The sequence below is a fragment of the Xenopus tropicalis genome, chromosome 7, assembly GCF_000004195.4.
Source record: "Xenopus tropicalis strain Nigerian chromosome 7, UCB_Xtro_10.0, whole genome shotgun sequence".
In the NCBI taxonomy this organism is placed as follows: domain Eukaryota; kingdom Metazoa; phylum Chordata; class Amphibia; order Anura; family Pipidae; genus Xenopus; species Xenopus tropicalis.
In genome coordinates, this window is record NC_030683.2 from 75,580,173 (window position 1) to 75,594,872 (window position 14,700).

A 14,700-nucleotide genomic window follows, 5' to 3' on the forward strand; every position below is an offset into this window, starting at 1 on the left:
TGCGCTACTGCAATTCCTCTTCTCATTTCAGTAGGAACCAGATTTAAGGGAAAGTAATGTGGTCTAATAAGATTTTGTATATTATGCCACGCAAATTGTTTCAAGTATCGAAGTGTAGAAAGACAGCAGCCTAGTATAATGTACAGTATGACTCCTTAGGAAGGGCCTTATTTGTAATAGCCTTAGTTACATATTAGCAAAACAACTGACATGGTTGCTAAGTAGGAACCTCAGAGTGTAAGCTCTGCTAAGGTAGGGATTGAATCACAGATATTTTGTACTTTATTAGAAAAAGTGGAGTATTGTAGCCCATCTATAACATGATGACAAATATCAAGAGGTGACAGTCCAGAGGATCTCACTGGAGCAACACTATAGACTGCAGGTGGTTCCCACCATCAACCTGCATAATAGTAAACACTTTGCATTCACTCATTGAGACTGTTTTTATAATGAAAGGTGAATAAAATGTATGATCTGTATTTTGCATGTCATTGTTCTTTTCCTCTTGAGCTGTAGTAAGTAACAGCTTTCACTGAAACAGGGAAATGGTATCAGTGACTCAGTGCATTTGACAAAGCTGTTTGTTCATTGCGCAGCGCTTACAGTTAGTAAGATAAAGACAGCTAACATACGTTCAGGTTTCACACAGAAAACAAAGGCACACACATTCGAACATGTTTCAAAGATATCTGCTAGTTTTTTCAATTGGTCTCATTTTCTTCAAAGGTAAGAGATTTTGACTTATAATTGAAGATTTCACACCATTACAGGATTTGTAAAGTAGGGAAGGAAACTTTCATATAGTTCCACTGAGAATATTTAACTGGCTATTTACCTGTCCTTTCAGATTATCACATTGGTGCAGATGTATTTTTTGTCTCATATCCTAACAACTGGGAGCAGCTGTGTAGGTGTGTGTGTGAGTGTGCATGTGAAAATTTCAAAGGTGTGTAGAAAGGGGGTATTATGTACAAAGTCAAGCGAGAAAATTAAATAAGGAAAATGTTTTCCTGGGAACACTGATTTTAAATTAATTATCTTTAGTAGGAAGGATTTTTTAGTTGTTTCTCTTAACTATAGAGAATTAGTTTTTAATAGCCAATGACTTTAAATTCATCCTAAACTTTTAAATAAATAAATCACAGTTTAAAAATTGTAAGTAAATAAATAACATACCTGCCAAGGTCCTTATATCTCTTAAATAGAGTCATTCAGGGCCTGAAAAACAACTAACTAGCAAGGTGGGAAAGACTAAACTTTTACAATGTTAAGATAAAATGGCGCAGTTTTTTCAGTATACACATGGAAGAAGGTACATAAATATTTCTCTGTGACATTTTGGGCAGAAAATAGGAATTACCAGACATATCGCTCAAGAGATTTTCATATTTCACAGGTGGAAAGCCTTTTCACATATATGGACTCTCTTCTACCTGTCTTTGCTGAGAAAGGGTTCCCAATGGCTGTAATCAAGCTCCGTTTTAGAAAAGGCTCCATTCTAGAAAAAAAGTGAATTATTGTCTTCAGTTGTGATTATGAGAAAAGTTGACTGATTCTTAGTGTATTCAATGGGCCAATGGCCCTGAACAGGAAAGCATTTTTATCAAAATGTGTTGCTTTCAGAATCCATACCTAATGTTGCTTAAAGCTCCTAATAAGCATGAATCTCTATAATATTTTATAGGGTTTTGGACTGGATAATCCAAACACCATTTGGCTTACTCTTTGTGAAAAATAAGAACAGTGACACCATGTAGGCATCAATATGAATATTTAAATACACAGGACAAATGAAAAATAAAACCAAGGATACTAAAGAAAATGAAAACAAAATTGTGTTATTAAAATAAAATTCTAGATATGAATGCAAATTATATACTAATGTGATACCAAGGTAAAGGAAAGAAAGAAATGCATAGGGAGATAAACAGAAACAGAAATACTGGTTAAAAAGATTGCCAAAAAACAGACACATAAACAACAAGAACAAACACATTGTTGAAATACACAAAAAAAAAGAACAAACACATTGTTTTAAAACAAGCAAAGTAAAAACTCAAGGCAGAGAAAATATATTTAAAAAGTAAATCCGACTGTATGGAACCAAATCGTAAACATAAGCTTCTATGCTTAATAACTGACTTAATGACATTTAATAATTGACTTAAATAAAATATAAAAAAGAAATGTAAATACATGAACTGGAACTTGTATCAGCTAAAATCCAAAGTGTGGTTATAATTTCAGTTTATGAATAGTCAAGACTGGGACAAAATATTTTTTCTCGCAGCTCTTGTGCACAAAAATATTTTCAGTTCAGTGTCCATCTGCTCTGCGGTGGTGTAAACAGTGTTCTATAAAATTACTGACATGAAAGTAGTTTTGCTTGCCAAAGAACTGGAAAATTATTAGTAAACTGTGAAAGAATGTCACAACCAAACATGGCAAACAGGTTAAGTTTCAGAAACTGATTTTTTAAAAGTTACTAAACAGGCCCCTATGTATTTTATCTGAATATGCTAAAGTCTGATGCATGTTTTCAGATGCTGTTATTACGGTGGATGTCACTATTCCAGAAAACACTGTGGTAGGAAAAACTGGTTCAAATGTAATCTTACCCTGTATATACAGTTCTACCCCTGGTTCTCAGTTTGTTCTTGAATGGAAGTTTGCACCGGGAAAAACAGCACCATCAGATGGACGCCAGGTAGGTTGTCAAGGTTTCTTAGAATCTTGATTATGGTTCAAATAAAATTATATTTAAGACAGAAAGCATCATTTGCCAACAGGAGCACAATAGAAAGAGTAAAAATGTACGTGAAATTGTTCAGTTCATAAAGGTTCTATAAATGCTCCCCTACACTTGCACCTTACCCCAAAAAATGGCAGTTGCTTCATCTTTTCTAAACCAGGAAACTGACTTGTACCTATTGAATCTTACTCCCACAATCATTTTAGAAGCCGTCACTCCAGAATTGAAGCAATAGCCAACCATACTGACCCCAGAAAAATACAGATGCATCTTGAGATTAATTTACCAGTTCAGATGCTTATTTGCAACTGCATTCATAATTTAGGTTTTTTCAGGGACCCAAGGTTATACTGAAATTCTGTGAAACGACAATGCATTGTGGTAAATTTGGTGCATTGCATTTGTATGTAAATCAGACATTGGAGCTATAGCCCTGCATTCCTCCAGCTCTAATTAATCTGTAATTCCTATCATTCTACTAAAGGAAACCCAAGATGGACATCCCTCCATAAACTTTGTAATTTAGAAAAATAATTTTGATGCAGATTCAATTAACCTTTTGCACACACATTTGCTCAACAGGTTATATCATTAGTAAATCTACCCCCCCAATATACAGTATTTTATTTTATACATTTTATTATATTTATTTTATAAGCTGGTACCTGGATGCAGAGTTTTCTGTACATCTTATAATTAATTAAGACTTTCTGTTGACTCTATCTAATAAGCAATGTGTTGCATCCCAATAGGAATCAGTAGAACCAAGAAATGGCATTAGCATGCTGGCACTTCTCTGTCAACCCTGTAGATTCTGACATCTATGGTACTTTAAGGTTTAAAATTTACTTAAAATGTAAAATCCATTTTTCATTTCATTTTTTCTCTTTTAGATTTATTACTATTCCAATGGACAAACCTACAAACCTGGATCTCAGTCTGAAAGACTAAGTATTTCAGCGACTCCACCAGTTACAGGAATTGCATCAATTCACCTAAATAATATTATATCATCTGACAGTGGTTCCTATGTGTGTGAAGTAAACAATCCCCCAGATTTCAGTGGCACTGGCTCAGGAATTGTGAAACTCATAGTTCAAGGTAAGTTTCTGACGACAGGCACTCTTTCTGAAGGGTGTTAGTTTAGCAAAATTAGTTATGAATTCTTAAAGAGGACATAAATCTTCCATAGCAGAGTGTTGCCTGGCCCAAATGTTTCTAGACTGCAGCACCATTCATGCTATATTATATTGCTAAAGGAAGCTACATACAGTCTAACAAAATCAAGTCTGAATTGTTACAGCAATGCTGCTATATAGAGCTTTTCAAAGAGGATCTTCTGGTGAAAATTCTGTTTCCTTTGTTAGTATCCTGTAAACATTTATATAATATATAAAAAGTATTTTCTTTTAGTTCCCCGCACTTATGTAGCACAATATTTCTGCTGATGTTTGATTATAGTGTAAATTCAACAGACAAATATTGCACAGTAATCTATGTTAGATAACAAAAATGATGGTTGGCATAGTGCTGGTAATGGACTTTGGGTTGGCTTTTTTGGAGCACCAAGGGGCACACATAAAAAGGTTTTGGGGAAGGTTTGTGCCCTGTTCAAATGTTATAGTCTAAAACTTTTATTTTCAGCTCATATTACATATCTATAGCTACAATACAGATGCAAGAACTGGAGGCTGTTGTATTAATCAGGTTGCCAGTCACACAGTGTGAAGGCCGGCCTATCTATCTTTAAGTTCAAATGTTTTCGAAATTGCATTGATTGATCTATTTATTTTTACAAATTCAACTGCTTTTAAGTACACCCAACATTCACCTCTATGGAAACTTGCCAGGTTTGAGCATTTGATGTTTTGAGTTTTTCTAGAGAATTTTGTCAGGTTTTTTTACCCTATTTTCTTAATTCTAGAACAATATGTGATCTTCATTTTAATAAACAGTTCCCCTATCTTTTATAGACTTGAGTTTCTATCATGCTGTAACCCCTACACTGGAGAATGTATTAGAATGTAAGCCCTTGTGGGCAGGGCCCTTTATTACCTAAAGCATCAGTTGTACTAAGGGCCGCCTTCTGGGACCGTATGGTCACAGTGCACACAAACAAACCAATGGCACATATACAAGTTAGAAAACAAAAAGAGATCCTCTGCACTCAACCATTATCAATATATAGGACATTAAGACAATCTGTGCATTAAGCTACCACGAAATGCCCTTCCCACTACGTCAAAGTCATCCCTTCTGGCCAGTCCAACACTGACTTATGCGATTCATTAAGAAATCTACGACTTCAATATACATTTAGCAAAGGGACTAAGTTTTACCTGCAACTGTCTTGCTTTCAAGGTTAAAATCCCCATATGGTTGCCCTTTTATTGGCTACACTGGGATCACCTGACTGCAGCTGGGAAGGGTGGGAGCTACAACATGGAGCTGGCCACTGCTCCTGTATAGACTATAGCAAAAAAGGGGAAAGTTGTGCTCAACCACTAAATTTTAACCATTAGGTGGGGGTGCAATGAGGTTGTGACCACAAAATACATACAAACAACAACAAGTCATTGTTACTCTCGCTCTGCTGGTTAAGTATTTATTCTGAGGGAGTAGTTTTCCTTTAATATTTTTCAACATTTCAGTGCCAGTGGCCCAGTGAATGGAAAATAAAAATCTTCAAATGAGAATCTAGCCTCCTATGGGTATACCCAGATCCCTATATCCTCACCACTTTTTGTATAAAGTTCAGAACTTACTATGGACTACAAATAAGCCTACAAACCACCTCAGTTCACAGTGTGCAGGAAAAGTAAGTAAACAATTGAAATACACAAAAGTGTTGCACCTTTATAAGTTGCTCTCTTATGTTGTTATTGCTGAAGCTGCAATGTCTGTTTCCAAGAATGCCTTTATATTCTCCTATATTAATTACAGCTTTTTTGATTTCAGTTCCCCCATCCACCCCAACATGCCAGTTGAATGGGAAAGCCATAGCAGGAAGCGATGTGACATTGATGTGCAGTTCCGCTGAAGGTTACCCAACTCCAGTTTATTCATGGACTTTTGCAGGATCCAAGGTATCATCCTTTCCTAGCATGTTGGAAAGTAAGTGGAGTTTTTTTATTTTGTTTTTGGGACACTGGATTAATTAATTAGGATTCTCACTTTGGGGTGTTTACAACTGTGATCTTGATGCATTTGGGCTGGTTGTTCACATCACTGGCTTCTTTGCAACTAAAAACAATTGCTTTGGCTGCACCTGCATCAAAGCCCAGATGTGAATGTAATACTTACAGTATGTTATGTTCTGAAGAACAGCAGATTATTTCACGTCAGCTTTCTCTAGTATAAAAATGGCTTATCATAGAGAAAATATAGAATTTTTGGAGCATATTTGTAATTTAGTGCAAATGTGTTAGGACAAGGAAGCTTTATTGGTCTGATGCACAGACCATACAATACATCTACATTCTGTATTACCAGGAAAGTTGCTTGTGCTGGGCGACTACCCCAAAGATTTTTTTTTCAGGGGGCCTGGCCTTTCTACGCTATGCCACTGACTGGAAAATCTGAAAAGGCTCAGCAAACAAGCAAGAGATATATTAACATATTTTTCTTAATACAGATGAAATAAGCGGAAGCCTCCTTATCACCAACATTTCACAGGCCAATTCCGGAACATACCAGTGCTTGGCAACAAATGACCAGGGGACAGCAACATGTGACTTGACAGTTTCTGTTACAAGTAATACTTTCCATTCTCACTTCTCACTGTTTTATTTTTGTCATTAGTAACAATACATAGAAGACAAGAGCAAATAGGAATGTTGCTTACACTAATGTATTCATTATTTATTCATGGATATAATATCATTATTTGTAACTAAAACTGTTTGTAGGGCTCATTTACATCTGCAAGCACAATGGGAAACTGTTGTGTGCATTAAAATGCACTCTTCACACTTTTAATGTTGAGCTGCTGCACCTATGAGGGAACCCTGGAGCTACCCCCAAAGCCGCCCCCACTATCCACCCCCCACCCCATCCCAGGATTACACGAATGCGTATCCATTTAGCTTGCATATGGAGCACTGAGGACAGAATAGTGCTAAAGTTTTCCTTTTCCCAGTGCTCCTTATGTGAGCAAAATTTAGGTGCGGCTGGGTGGCATGCCACCCCTAAAATTGTGCCGCCCTAGGCTAAGGCCTTTTTTGCCTCGCCACAAATCTGGGCCTGGCTACCCCCAACTTCTGACCAGATGGTAATTCCAGGGTTCCCTTTGCTCCCACCGCCAATTAGTGCAGCACACTTGCACAGACATCTCTTGCTTGCCGAGCACAGGATATAATGCCAGACAGACTTTAAAAATATTTGGCGCAACGATTTGTGCCCGATTCACAACAAAGCACATGCTCAGTTGCATCCATTTTGCCGAATCAGACGCAATTGCTTTAAGAGAATCACCTGTTTGCATCCACAATGATGCCGGGATTCTGTGGAAAAAAATGTGAATTGTGGGAAAAAACCATAGCAATTGCACTTGAAATTGCCCTTTGCTCACCGCAAAGGTAATTTTTCATTAATAGAAAAAATAAAACCACATAAAGTAGGTTCCATGGTTTCCATCTTAACTTTTATTGATTTTTTACATTGCATCAAGTTTCTACAGGAGGACAGGATGGATTTTATGGCGAAGGAAATTAATATGCAGTGCTTAAGTGTTTGACATCTATAGTATAAGGAATTATACTATAAGAAGTATAGGAGGAGCATACTGTAAGTTGGATTTTTTCTGGGAACTCTAATACTCTAATTTAACTGAATGCAATGCCAGCATTGGAAGGCCACTGCTGATATTGCCTTGGAATATGCATGATTCTAATGAAAAGCAGCAGTGATTGTGCCCTTCACTTTTGGTACAACATGGCATTCCAGCCCTCTACGGTAGTTCTGCATGATGTGTTCAACCTATAACAAGTAGATGGCCATATACTGCTGTGGAATGGAAATTCTACTAGAGAGTGGACAGTGATGCTGCCAAGAGCCACAAGACTTGTAGGAAAACCCTTTAGCTAGGTCAGCTGGCAAATGTTCAGAACAATTTAATCTCCAGATCAGAATTATTAGCATGCAGTTTGAATTTACAATGAGGTAGTGGCAAGTTATGCACTAAACTCAGGTTACTTATCATTGGTATTATTGCCAATGATTTTTACATGAAAATACAAAACAACAACAAAAACAAAAAACGCTGCAAGTATAACTGGGGGGTTAAAATATTAAATTGGCCTTGTGAAGATAAATTATCTTTCTGGATACTTTCTGGAGAAATGTTCTATCTCTCTCCACTCTAAGATAAAAAAGACAATAAAGATGATAGATATCATATGAATAAAAAATGAATTGTTCAGACCCATCTATCTCTTTAACTCATATGCAAAGGAATCTGAAATATGATAAAAAGCGCATCACAGTGGGGGAAATTGTTTAGATCAATGACCATCCTGAATCTAATGGATCCAGTGGATTACATGGCTTAATATGCCCTGGGAAAATGAATGCTACAGGCTCAGCTTTATGTAAATTATCCTTTAAATATTTAATGTCACAAAGAAAGACACTGATGAAACAATGAACTATGATGAATTGCTCAATATGTTATGAGGCATTAAGCCAGCTTCAGACTATTTACTGTATGCTACCTGTCTTTGGCAGGCTGCAGAGCCTTATGGTTAAGTGTGCAGTGCATGTTATTATTACCATGTATTATGATTTCAAACCTGGAAATTACACTTCAGATCTGATGAAAAAGGTCTTCATACAGACATCATTATAACACAGTAATATATAAGTAAGTATAACACAATAAAACAGACCCCTTTCTGTTTCCAGAAAAAACAGCCTAGACTACAACATAGAGACAGGATTGATGCATAATAACAATAGCAACACAGTGTTCCCACACCAAGGGTATATTTGAGCTCTGCTGTTCACAAAGACGCATTCCAGGATTAGATCCTGGAAATTCTGGAATCACATATTAAAATTATAAAACAATTTGCTCATTTACTAAGTGAAGGTACGAAGTGCAAAATATAGGTGAATGTATTCTGCAGTTTTACTCCTGCCCTGCACCTAGCAATCTAGATGTAGGTCTTTGCACTGGGGGTGGCATGGGGGTGGACCAATCCACAGTGACACAGCGGGGGCAAAGGAGAGCGCAGTAACAAGCATCGGCTGCATGGGGCAAGATACCCAATTCTAGGTGTAGACAGAGGAGATACCTGCCTAGAGCCCCCCACCATTGTGCTCCAGGCAGGTGCTTCTTCTGCCTACCCCTAGTTCCAGCCCAGGGTGGCATGTGGCATTACCTACTTGTCCCCCTAATGTTCATGTCATTTACACACATTTATTTAGGGAGTGTTGGAGGGTGCAAGCTGCAGCAAAGCCCTATACAGAATCTTCCCTTAGTGCTCAGGGATTAGAAAGATACAAATAAAAATTTAAAAAGAGAGAAATGCAAGTGGCACAAAAATAACTCATTCAGGAGATGCCTCTGTCTGGGGTCCGGCTTTGTCCTTACTGCTTGCCATAAAGCAGGTAGTAAGAATAGGGATAAGTTGCAGCCTGTGTTTACCATCGCTCAACGATCGGGGCCAAACGATCGAATTAGAGCAGCAGGTATAGGCACCACTGGTTCGGGGACCTCATCAATGAGCTGTTGCGCCTGCCTGATCGAGATCTTTTATGCCCATACAGCGGCAGATAAGTTGCCGATTCAGTCTAAAGGACTGATATCAGCAGCTAGAATCGGCCTGTGTATGGCAACCTTTAGGGGACTGGCAGTGGGAGGGAATTCAGCACTGTCAAATGCAGGGAGCCCTGTTTTCATGAGGGGAAGTTGCAGGTGTCTGTGCTCCAAAAAACATGGTAAGCAGGTTGCACAGTGCAAAAAAATGGTTAATTGTGCTAGTTTTTTGTACTTTGCACCCTACTTGCACCCATATAGTTTTTCAGCCCTTGGTCTGAATGTTGTGATCACAGAGGGCCAGTGGCACTCTAGCCAACCAAAGACCACAGATCGGCAGATGCACTCCATTTGATGTACACATGCACACTCTGAACTAGCTATTTTGAGTTTTTCTACTAAAGAGGAATAATGTTACTTTAACTAACTTGGCACAACCGTATTATAGATTGTAATACAGTAAATTGATGACATGCATGTTTTCATTACTATATTTCTATATTGATACCTAGAGCAGTTTCTGTTGACATCAATGCAGTCATGGAACTGTTCTGCAAAAGAAACAGCTGGTGAAAGCTAGGAACCAGTAATAAACAGATGACCCCAGATTTTTGTTGTTTTCCAACTGCTGAATAACCAACATGACTGCTTATTTTTTTTTCAGCCGCTGCTGATGCCGGAACAATAGCAGGTGTTGTCGTAGGAGTTCTGTTGGCAATACTGTTGATTGTAGCTGTAGCCATTTATATTTTATGCTATAGAAGAAAACAGAAGAAGGCTCCGAAACCTGATTACCCTGGAAATGAAATAAGGTGAGTTAACTGCATAAAAATGGAGTGTTATGTGATAGGGGAAATTAGCAAGGATTTTAACAAGGTTCACTGGTGACAGCACAATTAGGCAGGTCTTTATTGCTCACTTTGACGACTGCTGAATTAGAAGCAGAGGGCATGTGTTTTTAAAGACTGGTGAATATACTTAATGTGCATGGATACTGCAAAATTTCTTGCATTTTAAGTTCATCCTACATTCCTAGACATTGACAGTATTTTCTCTAGCCATCTGAAATTTAAAATGATATCTGGATGCAGGGGTCAGGGAAATCTGGCACCATTTGTGTCAGTATGTGCTACTCCATCCCTTGTAGCTGAATGCTGGTTGCATCAGTTTTGCTGAATAAGTTGCAAAAAGCACAGGGAACACATACACAACAGAATACATACCAAATTAACACCTGCTTTTGGGAGGTGTCACTTCTAGTATTCCCTTTGCATTTAGCACTTAAACAGGTGACTTACACGTAATGAATCTCACCCTAACATAGTAGTGAATATTATGCAATTTGAACCCACACTGATGCAATCAAAATGTTAGTGTTGTTTTCAGGCAAATCACCAACTTATCAGTACGGATAAATTGTATGCAAGTTGCAGTTTATCATGCTAGTTTGTGGACAGCTCTAACTTATTCACATAGTTTACTAACCATACACCCAACGTAGACACCATTATGATTTTATTCTTTCCTTACCCTGGTAGTAGCATGAGTTAGTATACTCTAGACCAGTGCTGACCAACTGGCATCCCGCGACCCCCCTCATTGTGGCCCCCCACCTGTCTGGCTGCTTTGATGGCTTACTCTTGTCTAAGCTTTAAATGGTATCAGTACTGTGGTTAACTGCCCCCCCCCCCCCCCCCCCCCCCCCCGCATGGTTCACACCTCAGATTCAGGCTGTAAACCCCCTGTATTGTTTAAAAATGTAATCCCCTGTGTTGTTCACACCTTTTAATCCCTACATTGTTCACCCCCTGCAGTGTTCACACCTCAGGCTCAGGCTGTAATCACCCACATTGTTCTCCTATTCACACCTCAGACAGCAGTAGAAACCCACAAATAAACCCTGCACACTACAAAAAGAACATATACTGAGGTGGTACTGCAATTAATATATATATATTTTTTTTAAATATATAGTTATTGTGCAGGCTGTAGGAGCAGTGCCATACACACAGGCAGCATAGAGCAGAGAGAGTATGGCACACACAGGTAGGGTAGGGAAGGCAGAGTATGGCACACACAGGCAGGGTAGGGAAGTCAGAGTATGGCACACACAGGCAGGGTAGGGCAGGCAGAGTATGGCACACACAGGCAGGGTAGGGCAGGCAGAGTATGGCACACACAGGCAGCATAGGGCAGAGTATGGCACACGCAGGCAGGGTAGGGAAGGCAGAGTATGGCACACACAGGCAGGGTAGGGAAGGCAGAGTATGGCACACACAGGCAGGGTAGGTCAGGCAGAGTATGGCACACACAGGCAGGGTAGGGCAGGCAGAGTATGGCACACACAGGCAGGGTAGGGAAGGCAGTGTATGGCACACACAGGCAGGGTAGGGCAGGCAGAGTATGGCACACACAGGCAGGGTAGGGAAGGCAGAGTATGGCACACACAGGCAGGGTTGGGAAGGCAGAGTATGGCACATAGAGGCAGGGTAGGGAAGGCAGAGTATGGCAGGTATTTGCTGTACTACAACCATTAATATGGGTATGGTCATGTGATAACACGGGTGTGGTTTCAAAAAGGGGAGTGGTCAAAACTGGCTTTCATTATCGGCCCTCTACTATGTAGGTCGGAAAAATTTCGGCCCTCGGTACCACAGAAGTTGGACAGCATTGCTTTAGACATTCAACTTTTGATTTGATCTTCAGGCATGATATTTACTGTCAAAGGGATCCATTAGCTGATAATTGTATGCAAGTAATTATCATTTCTAGCATTATCATTAAATTACCTCTTCTTACTAATTTTATCTTCTAATTAACACCACTGCTTTCTTATTTTTTCTATGTCACAAAGGGAAGACGCAATGTCACCAGGAATGCGTGAGGGGAGAAGATCCAGCCAAACAGACTCATACCTTTTAAATAATGCAGCAACAAGGCATGAAAGCATGGTTGTTTAATATAAAACTAAAAAGGACATTTTACAATGTAAGAACAGACAAACCCCATGTTTTTTTCTTTATCTAGCCAGATAAGTGGCTACCTGGTAGGTAGTTCTCCATTTAGCAATCAAATCTATAGTAGGCAACACAAGAAGACAACAGCAGCAGCAGAAGAAGAAGCAATGACTTAAATAAGGTAGCCACATCCATTGAAGCTATAGGCAGAAGAACAATATACACCTAATTCACTGCAATGTCTATAAATAGTGGGAAATGTTACATTTGTCATTTACTATTCCTCTAGGAACACAGGAGTGTGCCCCTGAACACAGGTTCAGAGAACTAGAGGAATGTCTGTGTTTCGCAGTACAGCATGTGTGCATAAAAGGTCAGATTGCAGATATATTCTGTACTTTGCACACTGCTTTCATTGCTGTTACATGGTCCCTAAATCTCTGTCTCTCTTAATTTATGCTAGTTGTGTAATGGGCTCTAAATAAAGTGTCTGAAAGCACAGGCTGCACTGATGGGGGGGAGGGGCATTATCCTTCTTTGTGCCAGTAGCTGATTAAAAGACCCCTAAAATTTCTTTCAGACATATCTAAAAATAAGAATGGGTGGAAAATAGATTTATTTTTTTATTTACAGAGAAAAAGTTTTGATTTTGGTTTTTATTGTCAACTAGTTTGCCCCAGTAAAAAACATTCTCTCATCCAAGTAAGAATTTTCTATATAGTGACATTATATCAGAAATTTTCCTGGTACAAAAAGTATGACTGCCTTGTGAAACTGATATTTGCTTTATTATTACTTTGAATGTCAAAATATTCTAGAAAAACGTAACAAATGTTTCTCATGGAAAAAAATTTAACCATCCAGCCTGAATTTGACTTTTTGAAAATAATTATTTTTCAGCATATGCCTACACATTTATCTAGCATAGATATATAGTCCTACTTTAAACCCAGTGCCAGATTAAAGTAAAATATGTTAAATATTATCGCATAAGGGGTACCCATTATTTCTTTATTAAAATGACGGCATGCGGGATTAGCAGGTCACCAACCTGCTTTACTGTTGATTTCAAAATATATTTTTATGTTATATTATCAAAGTCTTGCAAACCTTTTCATTATTCAAGGCACTAGACCGGTACAAAACTAGAGTAACTGGGTTTCTGGGTCAAGGCAAGAAGGAATTAAAGACTGCAAACTAAAATTGTTTCCCACAGCAATCAGGAAATCAGTTATTTGAAATATATTAACATATGGAAACACACATAGGCACACACACATATATATTTATATTAGTGATTCTTTCACTTTCCTTTTTTCTTTATAGAGAAACTTGTCTGTCATCATTCATGTACAGTTAGGGGCCTATTTACTAAGGTTTTCTAAGAAAAGTTACATTTTATGATTTAGATTTAAGTATATGTTTTTTTAGAAGTATGTGATTGTTTTGTTTTTTCTCAAAAGATTTTAGATAATTCTGAGTATTTTCTCAAAAAATTTGAGATTTTTTAAAAAAATGCCAAACTTTCACGATTTATAAAACTTTATGTGACTTTTTTGACTGACAAAAAGTACTTCAGGTTTTAACTGGTGAGAACCATTGAGTCCTTTGGAGGCTTGGAATAGCAGAGGGATAGAACAGTCAGTGACAGCCTGTTCATGTCACATTTTCAAGGGGAAATTAATCACCTCATTACCGTTTTTGAAGAGTAGGCATTCACTAAGCAAATCTTCAGACAGAATTCTTAATTAAAAAGTAACGTTATTGGAGTACCGCCTTACGCATTTCGTGTTCACAGACACTTAATCATTTGCCTAAATTAATCATTTATTAAATAAAAACACTTTTTAATCAAGAATTGTGCCTGAAGATTTGCTTAGTGAGTGTCTGCTCTTCATACAAACTGTGATATCTGCTCCCCTAGCTGAAGGCTCAGGGTGGTGCAACTGAGCCTCTTATTCCCTGTGGTGAGTTGTTGGAAATATTTTATAATGCTCCTAAAATGGCTGCTGGAGCAATTCCTGTTTGGGAAAAATAAAGAGGATTCATGGATATGAATGCCCATTTAAATTTCAAGAATTTCTGCTTGAAAAAAAATTTGATTTTCGGACAATAAAGTCAATATTTTCGTTCAACCCTACCAAAATTATCGTGACATTTAATAAATGCAAGAAAGATAGAGTTTTATGATTAGCATTTATAACTATTGAACATTTTCACTAATTTATTAT

The 14,700-nt window shown here is 38.0% G+C and overlaps 1 protein-coding gene across 1 annotated transcript; it reads left to right on the top strand.

Annotated features, from left to right (window-relative positions):
• Nucleotides 1-609: 609 nt before the first annotated feature.
• On the top strand, nucleotides 610-13,942 carry vsig2 (V-set and immunoglobulin domain containing 2). Its single transcript, XM_031906635.1, has 7 exons — nucleotides 610-729; nucleotides 2,547-2,710; nucleotides 3,649-3,856; nucleotides 5,714-5,869; nucleotides 6,390-6,509; nucleotides 10,177-10,324; nucleotides 12,367-13,942. Exons 1-7 carry the CDS (start codon nucleotides 678-680, stop codon nucleotides 12,470-12,472), a joined length of 954 nt encoding a protein of 317 aa, XP_031762495.1. The 5' UTR covers nucleotides 610-677; the 3' UTR covers nucleotides 12,473-13,942.
• Nucleotides 13,943-14,700: the final 758 nt, after the last annotated feature.